The sequence below is a fragment of the Coccinella septempunctata genome, chromosome 1, assembly GCF_907165205.1.
Source record: "Coccinella septempunctata chromosome 1, icCocSept1.1, whole genome shotgun sequence".
In the NCBI taxonomy this organism is placed as follows: Eukaryota; Metazoa; Arthropoda; class Insecta; order Coleoptera; family Coccinellidae; genus Coccinella; species Coccinella septempunctata.
Window position 1 is genome coordinate 30,068,936 of NC_058189.1, and position 16,823 is coordinate 30,085,758.

Consider the following 16,823-nt stretch of genomic DNA (forward strand, 5'->3'; position numbering starts at 1 on the left):
GGACAGAGGTATTCGAACAACATTGATAGAGCACGGTATGCTTCACCCCAACTCAGCTACTGAAAGGCTATACTTACCACGGAAACAGGGAGGCCGAGGTTTAACCAGCATCGAACAGGCTTGCCTGCAAGAAGAAACACACCTAAGGGCATATTTTCGTGGAGCGCACTTACCTGTACACCGATGGGTAGCCACGCAAAGAGATATCCACATCTTGGGCAGAGAGGAAGGAGCCGGGGAGCCTGAAACAGAAAATCGGATAGAGAGGTTAGAACTGAGCTGGCAGGCCAAAGCTCTCCACGGTAGGTTTTACGCTAGCCTACACCAGCCGGAAGTGGACCTGGCACAATCCAATACTTACCTCACACTGGGATACCTCTATCCGCAGACAGAGGGAACACTCTTCGCTATACAGGACCAGGTGGTGCCAACCCGTAACTATAGCAAGTACATAATGAAACTTCCTGTAGAGAATACCAAGTGCAGGTTATGCAGCATTGCTGAGGAAACGGTGCAGCACATCTCCTCGGCTTGTTCGGCGATTGCGGCCACTAAATATTTAGCCCGACACAATAACATGGGCAAGGTGGTACACCAGCTGCTGGGTCTTCAATTCCAACTTCTCCCACATTTCACACCACATCACCTATACTCACCACAAACTCTAATGGAGAATGAAAACTTTAAATTATACTGGGATATGACGGTCATAACAGATATAGGAGTGGAACATAATCGACCGGATGTAGTGGTGTGGAATAAAATGGAAAATACCGTCGTAATACTGGACTTCGCGGTGCCTCTGGATTGCAACTTGAAAAAGTCGTATGGAGAAAAAATCAATAAGTACGAGGCACTGTCCCGGCAGATGAGAGATATGTGGAAGCTAAACAGGGTGGACATAAAACCTCTAATTATAAGTACGAACGGATTAGTGCACAAAAATACGGTCAAACATCTGCGAGAACTGAAACTACCGGAAGGCACCATTACATGGATGCAAAAAGCTGTCATCTTGGGAACGGTGAATATAATAAGACAGGTTATATACCCCCATTGACGTAGGGAAGGTAGAAATGTTCTTGGCATTACGCCCGGGCATGTTCTGAGAAACAAACCACAGTTTACACTGTGTGAATTATAAAAAAAAAATAAAAAAAAAAAAAATATATATATATCAGATATCCTGGAAATTTGAAGTCGGATAACATCCTTAAACCAGAGTCGCTCACTTACCTTAAAGCAGGATATCTTTTTCCCGAGACTGAGGGGAGGATCGTGGCCATCCAGGATCAGGTGATGCCAACACGGGCCTATATAAAGAGAATAACGGGTCGCAATATACTTACTGACTCATGTAGAAAATGCGCCAAAGCCCTGGAGACAATCCAACATATCACGTCCTCGTGTCCGATACTGGCACCTAGAGATTATACAGAGCGTCACAATGCTATGGCAAGAATATACCATAGGGAAATCGCCAAGAAGGCAGGCCTTATACAGGACCATGGTAAAAGGCATACGTACCAACCACGTGACGTTCTGGAAAACGACAGGTTCAAGCTGTATTGGGACACGATTATGATCACAGACAGAGCGATTCCGCACAATCGCCCGGACATAGTACTTTTTAACAAAACTGAGAGATCTGTCCACATAATCGACGTCACGGTACCGGCTGACGAGAATATTCCCCGATCTTACACAGAGAAGCTGACCAAGTACCATGATCTCGCATTCGAGCTTAAAGAGATCTATGGATTGGAGAAAACCACAATACTTCCGCTCATAATTTCGGTTAATGGATTGGTTGAGTCCCACCTCGTTGAAAATACGAAGCGCTTGCAATTGAACAGCAGCCTGATCAGCCAAGCCCAAAAAGAGGTTATATTGGCTACTACACGTATAGTCCGCAAATTCTTAACCAGCACCTGAGAACAACCTTGGCTTTGCGTAAGGCCCGGTTCTCTCAGGCACCAACCCCGTTAAAGGGTGATTGAAAAAAAAATATATATATATATATAAATAAATTAGTTTTATCGGGTATGTGGTCTAATTCCAAGTAAAACAGCCAATAAGTTCTGTATTTATCTTTACTTCTCAATATTTCGTTGACAGTTGTCAACTTCTTCAGGAGAAACTGCAAAATAATGAAACGTGAAAAACAAGACAAAAACACAAAACGGCATTACTTACAAGATGTACCAAAACATTAATCAATAATATCGACTGCAATTAACATTAATAATGACAAATTTCTCAGAAATCAGCTTAAAAAACATGAAAAATCCCCAGTCATTATACATTACATAGCTAACGGTGGAACGATACTACGCTGTAGGCACAATACGCCATCTCATGAGAAGACAACAAAATGAAGATACAGAACCATCTATGTTTTAATTTTCAAACCACTATAAAATATTCAAGAGGTAACTATAAATCGCACTCATACGGTCCGTGTCCGATTTGAAGTTCACTGCATTTTGCTGCTTGCCAATCTGTAACATTTCGAGGAATAACCTATTTCTGTAATTCGAATCTGTCTCCTACACTCTGATATCATCAAACCCGAAAGCAAAACTGTGCCCAGTTTCTTGGCAGTGTCTAACTAAAGCACGCGAGTTCTTTCCAATACGGCAATCACTTCTATGTTGAGTGATTCTTTGTTTCAACCATTGTTGCGTTTGGCCCACGTAACAACCATCACAATGTTGACATGAGATCTTATATACTGCATTAGTGCATAATTCTATTGGTGTCCTTTCCTTGGTCCTCGAGAACAGGTCACCTACCTTCGTCAAATTATATTTGGCGAGTTTGATGTTTTCAAATTTGTTCAAAACTCCTATAAGGTTGGGTATAATATAATTTGACGAAGGTAGGTGACCTGTTCTCGAGGACCAAGGAAAGGACACTGTTCTGTATCTTCATTTTGTTGTCTTCTCATGAGATGGCGTATTGTGCCTACAGCGTAGTATCGTTCCACCGTTAGCTATGTAATGTATAATGACTGGGGATTTTTCATGTTTTTTGAGCTGATTTCTGAGAAATTTGTCATTATTAATGTTAATTGCAGTCGATTTTATTGATTAATGATTTGGTACATCTTGTAAGTAATGCCGTTTTGTGTTTTTGTCTTGTTTTTCACGTTTCATTATTTTGCAGTTTCTCCTGAAGAAGTTGACAACTGTCAACGAAATATTGAGAAGTAAAGATAAATACAGAACTTATTGGCTGTTTTACTTGGAATTAGACCACATACCCGATAAAACTAATTTATTTAAATAATATATGGTCGATAAGAACACTACACAATTTATATATATATATATATATATATAATGTGGACTTAACAATAATAACCGACAGAAGGGTCGAACACAATAGACCCGATATGGTAATATTCGATAAGGTCAATAAAACAGCAATTATCATAGACTTTGCTGTGCCGCAGGACCAGAACTTAACGAAAACATACACCGAAAAGATAACAAAATATGAAGCGCTGGCACAACAAATCCGGGATATGTGGAAGTTGAAGGATGCGAGAATAATGCCGCTGATAATATCTGCCAATGGTCTCGTCCACAGAAAAACCACCCAACATCTACTTGAATTGAAGATGCCGCAAAACACGATTATGTGGATGCAAAAGGCGGTTATACTGGGAACAGTGAATATAATAAGAAAAACTTTATATCCTCACTAGCAGCAGCACGGGACTACCCTTGACGCCAAGTCCGGGTAATCGCGAGAAACCCACCACGAATATGTGTGAAACTAAAAAAAAAAAAATATATATTATATATAACGTGCGTTCAAAAAAATTCGTCGTCAAGTAGGCAATGGAATTTTGAACGTCGATATTTCGTGCGTAAACGTAATTCTTAGCTCGTGCTATACTATTTTCCAGGTGAACTGTCATTTAAGCATTTTGGATTGTTGTTGAATTAAAATTATCAGCAAATTATAAAGATGGTTTTCACGGACGTGTAAAAAGCCTTTATTATTCAATCCTACTACAAAATTGGAAAGAAAATTGAATGAGAATGGAAATATTCTGTTCCGGCGACTTCATAGAAGCCTATGTTGCTGTAGATTATCAAGTATGAATTTTTCCATTGAACTGTTTTGCGATGTGTTGACGAAACAGGTATGTTCAAACAAAAAGGAAGTGGTCGACCAAAGAAGAAAACTCCAGAGTTCAGCAATAATGAAAACATCATTACAGAAGCTCGACAAACCTCTGTTCAAGTTTTATCTCAAGTGGCTGGAGTATCCGTTGGCATATGCCACCCGATTTTGAAAAAAAGATATCCATTTGTTTCCATAAAGATTGACATGTTATCAGAAAACTGAAAAGGTTGTGATTACCTAACCTTGTAGCATCCAAGAAAAATTGGAGTTCAGTATGCATCAGTCAAAAGCAAAATGTGGACCTACTTTCTTTTATGGAACTTTAATAGCAGAACGTTATGAAGGAGAAAACATCATGCCTTTTTATAGCTGAGTTGAATTTTAATAAACTGTCCAATAGCTATTTTCATGTAATTCAGTTCTTTTGGTTTAGGCCCGGTACTTTCACGTGCGAATAAATAAATTTATTCGCATTTATTAAGTCTTATTCGTAAGATTAGTAAAAATGCAGTCTTTTCACTTTCAGATAGTGTTATTCATCGAATAAATCTGTCATTGAAACTTAATTAGAAGAGTTTATTTGTCATAGATCGAATGTCGGTACGTCATTATTGGTTGAATAAAATTTATTCGAAGGTGAAAGTACCGGGCCTGAGTCATGGATTTTCAGTAATGACTGAATCAATTCAATATTTATAGAGAATTAAGAAACATATTATTGAGATTCTTACTGTGATTTATTCATATGACTGAAGTAGCTAGAACCTTCTTACAAAAAAAAAACATAATACCACGATCAATTCAAGATTCATGTCTCTTACATATGAAAATAGTGGACGGTTAAAATTTTTACGAAGAATTTTTCTAACCGCCTCAGATTGTTTGGATTCTTGTCATCTTACTCAATGAAAGGAATGCTTTTCGCACGTTGGGTGAAATTTACATGTAACTTTTTCCAAAAAGTGCCTTTCCTTACAAAATTACGATATATAGGTTAATGTCATCATTGTTTACATTTTGGGAAGATGAAGTAATTCAAGGAAAGACATACGTTCAGCCACCGAACACCAACCTTCAAAATTTCATAGCCTACTTGACGACGAATTTTTTTGAACGCACGTTATTAGACTGATTCAAAAAAATTGACTTTCTTTTTTTCGAGAAACACACCCCTTATTATCTTCAGGGCATTGAAAAAAGACGTCTGTGAAAATATTAGCCGAAAATATTATTATTTAGAGGTTGCTCATCGAGGATTTCTATTTTCCCTACTAATAGCAGGGGAAAAAAATTTATTTCTAGTTAAAAAATTCCAGTTCGCAAACCAATGGACGGATTCAATTGAGCGATATATTTTTATGTAGGGAATTAGGTGCTCTACAAAAACTGCTCCATAAAATTTTTCCATGAAACGGCTTTTCGAAAAGTTATGAGAGCTTGAAATTAAATTTTTGTCGAAGTAGCTGTTTTTACTCGGATATCGGGGAGAAATTATTGGAATTTACTTTGAGAATCAGAAAATAGTTCTGGAAAGATACAATTAATATGATTCTATGTAGATTCGAATAATTTATGACATCCTCAAATAGTCAACCTCAACAATTGTTAGAGAGTTAGAAATTTATACTCTTCAGAATCAAATTATTCAGCATCTTTTATTTCTCATTCATTTGTGTCAGAAAGATTGATTGGTTTTGTGCCCTCTATCAGATTAGTGTTTGGTCTTAAACCCGGTACTTGTCTTCAGTTTCAGTCATAATACAATTTTGTGTATTCATTATTTTTATAAACCCAAAATGGCCGATGTCACAAAATAGTGAACTATCAATTTTTCAACAAATATCTCGATATTTGTGGGATTGGTAGGTTTAATGATATTAGAAATAAGTCGCATATAGAAAGCATTTATTCGGTTGGGAGAAATAATATTGGTGTTGGTATATTCAACATCTATAATACACGTTGGCGGCGATTAGGGGGGGCCAGGGGGGGCGGTTGCCCCCTCACATTCTGGGGAATATGAAATGAATTTATATATTTTTTTAGGGTAGCAACACTTGTATACTTTTGAAACTGAGTGGCCCTCACGACGTGGCGAGGGAGGCTCCGCCTTCGCAAACCGACATCATACGACAATTCGCGATCATATCTGAACCAAGTGGCATGCGCACAGTTCTTTTAGAGTTCACTGCATGCGCGTTGCCTCATCGTAAATACCTATAACCTCTCTGCGTGCGTATTTCTGGTCAAATCCAACGTTCAAAATGAAGCGTTCTTCGGGAAAAACGTTATTCGATTTCTTCGTTAAGAAGCAGAAATCCCAAGAAGGATTACAGTCCCATACATCTCTAAAAAATATTGCTGTTGTTCCGGATTCAAATAGTGAATTAAATGAGTTATCAGTGACGGTTACTCCAGCCATAGATCAACCACACATAATCTCGTCAGTGACAGAATCAACAGTTGAAATAGTTAGACCTGAACCTAGTGCTAATCTGTCCAGTGAGAATGTATTGCCCGTATGCACTCCTACTACGTCTAATAGTCCTCATCAGCCTATATTCGAACCAAGAGATCTAATTCATGGTAGACAAGCAGCATCACAGTTTTTTAAAAAGGGTCCTTTTCAACCTACTTTGGATAAATACCCAGAAACAAAGGGAAGAAAGTTTAGAAAAATGTGGTATACAGATTACAATTGGTTAGAATACAGTATTGCTGCTGATAAAGCTTTTTGCTTCCCATGTCGTTTGTTCGGTTCAACAGGTTGTTATGATGAAACATTTATATCTAACGGGTTTAAAAACTGGAAAAAAGCAGTCCAACGGTTTAAAGAGCATGAAAAAACTTCTTCCCACCTCAATGCTCTTCAACGTTGGCGAGAAGGTCTTAAAGCTAAAGAAAGTGTGGTAAGCAAAATATCCACACATCATCAAGAAGAAGTTGAAAAAAATCGTGAATATCTAAAGATTTTATTCCAGTCCCTTCTTTTCTTGGCTAAGCAGGGAATAGCACTTAGAGGTCATAGAGAAAATGAAAATTCTGACAACAGGGGTAATTATATCGAGTTATTGAAGCTGAGATCAACGGACAACTCTTTGTTGAAACAAAAATTTTTAGACAGAGACAAGTTTTTCAATTATGTTCATCACGATGTTCAAAATGAAATGATTGAAATTATGGCAAAATTGGCTAGACAGTTCATCCTTGATGATGCTAAAAAATCTAAGCAACTCTCCATAATGGTTGATGAAACTCCAGATGTGTCACATCATGAGCAATTGACTCTTGTTATAAGATATGTAACAGAAAAGCTCGAAATTGAAGAAAGCTTTCTTGGTTTTTATAAAACGGATTTGACTGATGGTGAAACGTTGTACAAGCTCCTCGTTTCAATTATCGGCGAACTTGGGATTGACCCTAAAAATATTATTGCGCAATGCTATGATGTTGCGGGAAACATGAGTGGTGCTTACAAGGGTGTCGCTGTGAGGATGAAAGAACAAAATCCGTATGTTATGTATGTACATTGTTACATGCATTCTTTGAATCTTGCACTTGTTGATGCATCTAAAAAAATTCCATCTGTCCGCAACGTTTTTAGCACAGTCCAACAAATATACTGTTTTATTGAGGCTTCGCCTTAAAGACATGCAGTATTTTCCACAGTGAAAAGCGCAGCATGTGCAGTGAAAGAGGGGATAAAGAAGGATTTGTCTTTGAAAGCACTAAGTGATACAAGATTTAGCAGCAGATATGAAAGCTTGCGAGCTGTTCAACAACACTTACTAGATATACTGAACACTCTAGAAAATATTGAAGCTACTGACATAAGGACTGGTGGAGATGCTCACGGATTTATCACTTGTATTACCAAGTTTGAGTTCATTTTTGTATTGAATGCTATGAAGCACTTTTTTGAAAAAACTAACATTCTTTCAAAGTATATACAGAATCATGATATCTCATTCATGAGGTAGTCCAGGTGGCCGATAGCGTAGTTATGTCCTTAAGTGGTTTGAGAAATGAAGAAGAGTTCCAAAAGATTTTACTGAAGCACTTGAACTTTGTGAACAGCATGGCTTTGAAGGACCAACAGTGCAACGCAAAAGAAAACTTCCACAAAAAATAGGAGGAGGAGATGTTCATCCTGAATATGATTCACCTCAAACCTACTTTTTAAAAACATTTCATTACCCTCTGATAGATACACTCAGTCCTTTTTTACGTCCAATTCGATTTAAGTAATGATTTTTCGAAATTTCAAGTGAAGATCGCTCACTGCAATTTTCAGATTTTTCCGACCACTTCAAATGCCTGACTGACGATGTTTCCACCATCGAGAACGTGACTGACGCCCATTTTCCCTCATAATCATGAATGATTTACATTGTTTTTTTTTTGTGGTGTAGCAGGAGAAAAGAAAATCTGCAAGACAGACGGTCACAACCTCTCCTGAGGGGAACAGTATGGGGATTCTCACTCTCTTGAGCTCGAGACCCACTAAAAACCCTTAACTGCTTTTTCATAGGTTCCGGGCATTTTGACTATTAACCAGTTGACACTTACGGTTTCTGGACTCTCACACCATTATGGTCGTGTAATAGTTGTATGCTGTCTATAGCTTTTATAGGTTAAGCTCTTCTTTGGTTACTTAAAATCCTCGACTGATCTCTCGGTCTTCGGTAGTAGGTTCTTGACATTCTGGCTTCTTCCGTTGGATCGTAGTCGACTAATCTTCGTAGTTCCTCATTTGGATGTTGTTTGGCTTTGTCGAATATCCTTTCCGCCTTTCTCTTCATAAATTCTGTAACTGGTTCCCATTCCAAGTCCTTGTAGATTTAGTTGTTCCTAACACACCAGGGTACATCCATCGCCATTCTAAGGAGTTTATTCCAGTGGCCTGTATTCTCTTGATGTGGGTCTTGTCTGCGAAGCCCCATGCCGCCGATCCATAAGTGAGTTGTGGTCGCGCGATGGTTTTAATCATCGTCAACTTGATGTTCTTATTCATATGACTTCTTCTGCCTATGAGTGGATAAAGTCTACTCATTGCGGCTTTTGTTTTATCAACTGCACATTTGATGTGGTTTTTCCATGTAAGTCCTCTGTCAAGCTTCATTTCTAGGTATGTTGCTTCATTTTTCCATTCAACCTCTTCTCCATCAACTTCAAGGTTTTCTTCCATCCTCAATCTTCTCTTTTGCAGTAATATTGCTCGTGTCTTTCTTCCATTGATTTGGATTTTCCATTTGATGCACCATTTGAGTAATTCATCTATGGCTTCCTGCAGTCTCTGGTGTATGATATCTGGGCGTCGATGTCTGAATGCTATTCCTGTGTCATCTGCGTACAAGGTGAGCATACTTGTAGCCTTCTTCGGGATATCATAAACGTATATTACGTAAAGCAGAGGTCCAAGTACCGATCCTTGAGGCACTCCCGCTTCCAATTGTCTGGTTTGAGAGGTTGCTCCATCTATCTTCACATAAAAGTTTCTATTCCTCAGATAGTTCCTTTTAATCTTGCATAGCTTGGTCGAATATCCTGCTTTTTTCATCTTGTAGATTAGGCCTTCGTGCCATACTCTATCAAAAGCTCTCTCGATATCCATCAGAACTAATGCTGTGGCCTGTTTGGTCTGCATTCCTTCGGTGACGTATTCTATGAGCCGTAGGAATTGGAGTTCAGTCGAATGTTATCCTCGAAATCCAAATTGTTCGGGTGGAATTGTCTTCAACATTTCTGTTTCCTCATTCAGCCTTTTAGCGATAACCCTCTCGACGATTTTCCCTAGTGCTGATAGTAGGCTGATTGGTCTATAATTTTGAGAAAATTTCCGTTCCTTTCCAGGCTTGTTGGAAACTATCATTTGTGCAGTTTTCCATCTCTTTGGGTACCTAGTATTCGGTCCTCATCACTCCGTTTGTAATATTCGTCAAGGCTGCTATTCCTCTTTTAGGCAATTTCTTCAACATATAATTCGTTTTTTATCCATATATTAGTTTTCGTTTAACAAAGATAATTTACAACAAGTGTAAGATATGGAGAAAAACGCAAGTAAGGTGAAGTGGAGTAAGTGCAATCAGAAAAAAGCATAGTAACCTAGGCATTCATGAAAATTCGTTATAACTTTAAGGCTAACTTAAGTTCAATTCGTGATTAAAGTTAATCCTGGATTAATTTTGACATTTCCGTTCAAATCTGTTACGTTAATCCAGGATCAACTTAAATCTTAATTCACTTTTGAAGTATTTCTTGAATCGCCCTTTTTTGCATTTGGTTTCATAATATTCCTGAAAATAATAACGACCTCTTTTTTCACTAACAGGTAACCTAATTACATTCAGTATTTGATCCTGGTGTACAACTGACTTTATATTACTTTATATTATGATGGTTCCTGATTGCAGTTTCCCCATGATTGCACTTACCCCATTTTAACTTACATCTTTGAGTATTCAAGGCTCAACTACTCAAGGCTTACATGTTGTGAATCCACAAATTTTGAATGTCATGCATAACCGAATTGAAGGGGTTGGTGCAAAAACCGGCTAAACGCCAAATTGTTCAAAAATGAGTTTTATATGCTATCAGTCTGTGTATCTCAATATCTTGAAGAAAAAATAAATACTTTGGTGTCAAAAGCGGCTGTGTGAAGCCCGTAGCCTACTAATAAGGCTATCAACTGTATTACTCTATCTTCTTTTGTTTTCGAGTTATAGGTCAAAATTAAAATTTCAACTTTGGTGATTATCTCTGTTTCTGTTTGAGCTAGGATCTTGAAATGAAAACATTTTACAGACACTTTTTTGAAAGCATTCCAGCGGCGTACTATGATTTTTTCCAACAGGTATATTTGCTGAGCTATAACATAAAGATGTACTTTTTCTTATGAAAACAGTAGATTAAAAACACTGAGGAGAATGTATGATATATTTCTGAAACGGTAAAAAATGGCGATTCTCTTAAGTAATTAAATTTGAATTTTGGCTTTTAACTAAAAAACGAAAGAAGATAAAGGAATGCAGTTGATGGCATTATTAGTTTCTCAAAAAAAGACGACATGAACGTTACATTCATTTTCCTCTATCTCGGTGGGTTGAAAAGTTGTAGTTCAGCTATCACCAATTTTGCCCACCTTGTACTGTTGAATCCCATAACAATAGATCCCAAACAATAGGAGATATTACAATATAAGGTCTTAAGATCAAAAAACTTCAAATCTGCGTCAGTAAGCTGCTACGGTCTGAAACTAGGTATGTATGCTAGATAAATGGTAACGTACCTATTTTGTTGCCATATTTGATATTTTCTTCATAGAATTCTTTTGGTTTGAGGGGAAAATCCGGGAGATATACCAGAGGTGTACTTGCTATGCTTTCCAATACCTCATCTATTCTAGCTTCTTTCATGTCTTTCACCTAGAGCGGCAAAATGATTAGTTGTTTTGAAATTCAACCACAATAAAATTATTGGCAGTGATTTATGACGGGTTCATTAGAACAATGGAATTCTCAGGATATTCCAATGAGGAAAATAGCAATATTATCATGCCTTACAGAGAGACGATGAAAATAATAGTTGATCACAGGCCATTCGACACTTGAATGGCTTTCAAAACAAATACACACTGTTATTTACCAATTTTTTTCAAATTCAATCTTAGTAAAATCTTGAACCATATGGTCAACAACAATTGTATTCTTATTCACAAATTATTTCTGTTAGTGACCTCAAAAATTAAAAGCGGCTTCTCCGCTCAAAGACATACAATATATTATAGTTTCATAATTATAATGAAATAGAAAATATCAGAAGTAATTTTTTAATTATTATGAGTAATAATAATATGGGCGATGAAGAATACTACAGCTCACCACTACACGACACATTAAAGCAGAAACTTTCTGTGTATGCGCAGCGCTTGAGGATATATAGGAGCAATTATAGCCAGAAAAAAAAATCATTTATTCTATAAGTCTTTCAACTGGCCCCCCACCTGATAGAGACAATGGAAAGTTTCCACCAACAACATCGAACAATCATGGACCGAACAATTAATTATTTACGAAACCTTAGTCACTGGGGCCCGGTTGTTCAGTTCGGGATTAATGTTTATCGTTGATTAATTTTGACATTTCTGCTCAATTTTGCCACGTTAATCTGGGACCAACTTAAATCTCGGCTTGATTCTGCACTGAAAAACCGTGCCTTAAGAAAGATACTAGATTAATTTGATGAAAAATCTGAAGCTTTGAATTATGAACCGATGCAGCATAACATAATCACAACTGCAGAGGTGAAATCAGCTATCAATTAAGAACTACAAAACTGAAATACAACTGAACCTGATGGTTTATAGAACTTCCTAATCAAGAAATTTTGTATAATGCATGAGAAATTGGTCCTCGCATCCTCGCAATGAACGATGACACAAAGAATTCTGAAAGGATGCCAATGTTCAAAAAATACGAACCTCTTTTATAAAAATCTGCACTGCATCCAGCAATTTGGTCACTTCTTTACAGAATTCTGGTATTTTCATGGAAGTCCAAGTTATGGAAGAGAAGGCTGGTAAAAATGCGACTTCAATTTTGTACAGAGGAGCTCGCATCATCTGAACGAAAAGGGGAGGAATACTGCTTCTTAGCTCATCATTTCTTTCTATAAGTTCCTTAGTAGCGGCATAGGAATTCAGAATTTTATCTTGACAGAAGACCATTATTTGACCCACGTCAGGAACAGCTGGAATACATTGGTTTCTTTGAAAATTTATATATGATACATGGCACAGAAACTTGAATTGCGGGACCAAATTCTAATCACTTCCAGTAGTTTTTTTCATTAATTCTATTTTATTTCTTGTTTCAACTTGAGAAGTATTGAAAAATTTGTAACGGCGTTTCCTTGCGTTTCGAGCGCAAACTTTTCTTAGAGGGTAAATAGCAAACCTACCCTGGTGGCTTCGATTCGAAATCAAGGTTTCTGGTTATAATGGTGTTACCGATAACTATTGAAAGTCAAAATACGAGTTCACAAATTTGTTCGATGTTTCAAAGTGAGGAACACAATAGTCACTGTTACAAAATTCTGAAATATACCGATTCAAACGAATAACTATGTAATAAAACACAAGCTACCAATTGAAGCATAAAAAGAAGTAAAACCATATCCGTTTCACCCACCATCGCAACTTCAACTGTAGCTTAATATGTTGTCCAAAAAAAATTGAACACTTCTAACAAAAAGGTTAGAAAAGTATTCAATAACCAAGATCAGGACTAATATTCCGAGAGCTGGCGACGAAAATCGGCAAGACTTTTGTAATGGCTCATAATTAAATATGAGTTATTGTTGAGGGTGTATATGAGTCAGCAACGACTCTCAAGGTCAGGTAGTGAAACATCTGGCGGCGATGCTCTTTGATTTATGTAAAATTACAATATCCGTACTTTGGGTGACTGCTGACTCCCTCTGTTCTATTGATATGTGGTCTGACTATTTTATTTTCAAATAATATTAGTCCAGTACGTGGAGGTTTTTTGAATAAGAAAGGTGAGCTATGTGAAGCTGGCACCCCCAAATTCGAATTTTGAAACAAAAATTTCAGGGTCGTTTGTCCATCGTAGGTCCATGTTTGTCCACCTTTTTTTTTCATTTGTCCAGGCACCGTTTTAGAGATATCGTGAAAGAACTTTTTTTGGTTCATTTTCTGAGCTGCACCCCCAAACCGCGAAAACTTATTTTGGATGGTACAGATCGTTTGTCCAACGTAAGTCCACGTTTGTCTACAAAATTTTTTCATTTGTCTACCCACAGAACCATATACATAAATCAATCTTTGAAAATTTTGGAAACTGTGAAGTTGGCGCCCCCAAATAAAAATCTTTGAACAAATATTTCAGGATTGTTTGTCCATCATAGGTCCATGTTTGTCCACCTATTTTTTTCATTTGTCCAGGCACCGTTTGAGAGATATGGAAAAAGAAGTTGTTCCGGTGCATTTTCTGACCAGCACCCCCGCATCCTAAAAACTTATTTCGGATGGTACAGATCGTTTGTCCAACGTAAGTCCACGTTGGCTTAAAAACGACAAAGCATCAGGACACGATCTAATATCTGCGCAAATCCTGAAAAACCTGCCTAGAAAAGCAATAGCTTTCCTCACTACCATATACAACCGCATGCTGAATCTGGGTTATTTTCCAATCCTATGGAAATATGCTCACATTATCATGAATCACAAAATGGGAAAACCTCCACATGAAGCAGCATCATATAGACCAATAAGTTTACTCCCTATCCCTGGAAAAGTCTTCGAGAGAATACCCCTCAAAAGAATTCCAGATGACCACGAACCAACAAATGTTATTCCTGACTGTCAATTTGGCTTTCGCCAACAGATGTCTACACACCACCAGACTCACAGAATAGTCAATGTTATTACAAACTCACTTGAAAATGAGCAGTTCTGTAATGGTGTCTTCCTGGATATCTCACAGGCATTTGATAAGGTATGGCATGCGGGGTTATTATTTAAGATCGAAAAAATCCTTGATAACAAGTACTACTTTATCCTGAGGTCATACCTCTCTGACAGAAACTTTTCGTTCAGATACAAAGACTCTCTGTCGGGGACTGTACCTGTATTAACTTTACGCCGCTGATATACCAGAAGCTTGTGACACAACCATTGCAGCACTTGCAGATGACGTTGCAATATGAGTCTCCGAAGAAGATCCGGATATCTCTACCAGAAAAGTCTAAAAACACCTCGATGAATTAAACAATTGGTATAAAACTTGAAGGATGACATTATTAAATCACAATAAATCGACACAAGTAGTCTTTACCACACGCATCAATACCTGTCCCAGCCTAATATTAAACGGAGTTACTATACCTATAAAGCAAAATGTCAAATATCTCGGACTGCACCTGGACCAGCGACTTACATGGCAGAAACATATAGAAGCAAAAAGAAAACAAAATTTTCTAATGTAAATAATACTACTAACTTGTAAAAATTTTGCAAGTTAACTATCAGTTTTACAAGTTAGTTACTTGATAAAATAAACTTTCTTGATTAATATTGTGTTTTGGAAACTGACGTTTACAAATGAGAAACAAATAAAATCGTTTCTACCCCACCTTTCCGGCTATGTGAAGCTGGCACCCCCAAATGCGAATTTTGAAACAAAAATTTCAGGGTCGTTGGTCCATCGTAGATCCATATTTGTCCACCCTTTTTTTTCATTTGTCCAGTACCGTTTTAGAGCCTTTGAAAAAAGCACCGAGAGAATAAGGAAACCAATTCCGAAACATTCACATGGAGATACGCCAAGGGATATAAAGGAACTTATAAAAAAGAACAGAAAACTCAGAAAAATCTACAAACAACAAAAAGAGAAGAAGACAAGAAGAAACTGAATAAGCATACCCAGCAGACACTGAAATCCAGTCACTGTACAAACTCTGCACTTAACTGCAGTGACGGTAATGCAGTAACTGCACCAAAAATGACCGTATATGTCCCGGTGGACTGTGCAGTTACTTGACAGTACAAACTGCAGTTGATATACAGCCTCAGCTGCACTTTAAATCAGCGATAAATAAATAAATAAATAAATAAATAATTCTTTTATTTCAAATCATCTCCAGGTAAATTACATAGAGAGGAATGAAATGATGTCAATATCAGCATTCAGCATGTAAGTATATACAATTTAAACAAACTCTGGCAAGTTGTTACAATTTAAAAAATCGCCAAGTGAATATGGTTCCAGTTTGATCAGGAGTTTCCTTATAGTATGTTTGAATTTTATCAGGCTAGACATTCTGCATGTATTTGGTAGTTTATTGTAAAGTTTTATGCACATATAATAGGGACCTTTTTCTGTACTTGCAAGCCGATGAGACGGATAAGTGAGGTTCGTCGTCCTTGTATTATATCCATGGACATAGTTGGACCTGAATTCATCCTGGTGCCTGAAAAAGAACATTAGACACTCAAATATATATAATCCATAGTCATAATCTGCATATCCTTGAAAACACCCCTGCAGGTGTCTCTGAATTTCATATACCTCATTACTCTTATGGTTCTTTTCTGTATAATGAAAAGGAGTTGTATACTGGAGCTGCATCCCCAAAACACAATCCCATATCTTAGTACAGATTCGAAGTTAGCATGGTACAGTATTTTCAATGTTTTCTCGTCCATATATCTTGACACCACCCTGATTCCATATCCAATGCTACTCAGTCTCAACCCAGTTTTTTCCACATGATTGTTCCAGTCTAAGAACTCATCAATGTGTACTCCCAGGAATCTTGACTCAAGAACAGGTTTCATTTCCTCACCATTCAGGTTTATGCTATCACCCAGATTAATTCGGGAATTCTTCGTTCTAAAAACCATGATATTTGTCTTTGATGCATTCAGTGCCAATTCATTCCTATTGAACCAACTACAGATTCCAGACAAACTGGCCCCTGCCTTCTCAGTTACCTCTGATAGCGTCTTTCCAGAAACCAATATGTTGGTGTCGTCCACATAGTTCACCATTCCATCCATGATAAGGTCATTAATGTAAATGATGAAGAAGATGGGACCTGCATTACTGCCTTGTGCTAGGCCTCTTTCTTTGACTACAATCTTGGATCTGTTTTCATTAATA

General features: G+C 37.4%; 1 protein-coding gene across 3 annotated transcripts in view; it reads right to left on the bottom strand.

The window, feature by feature from the left end:
* The window catches only part of LOC123318393 (dynein axonemal heavy chain 8-like), a 1,393,903-nt gene that overhangs the window by 1,022,556 nt on the left and 354,524 nt on the right, over positions 1 to 16,823 (bottom strand). For all 3 annotated transcript variants that reach the window (XM_044905013.1, XM_044905020.1, XM_044905005.1), the window contains exons 14-15: positions 12,620 to 12,888; positions 11,429 to 11,564 (exon numbers count right to left, since the gene is read on the bottom strand). In XM_044905013.1, the coding sequence (XP_044760948.1) occupies positions 11,429 to 11,564; positions 12,620 to 12,888 (405 nt within the window). The remainder of the gene's footprint in view (positions 1 to 11,428; positions 11,565 to 12,619; positions 12,889 to 16,823) is intronic.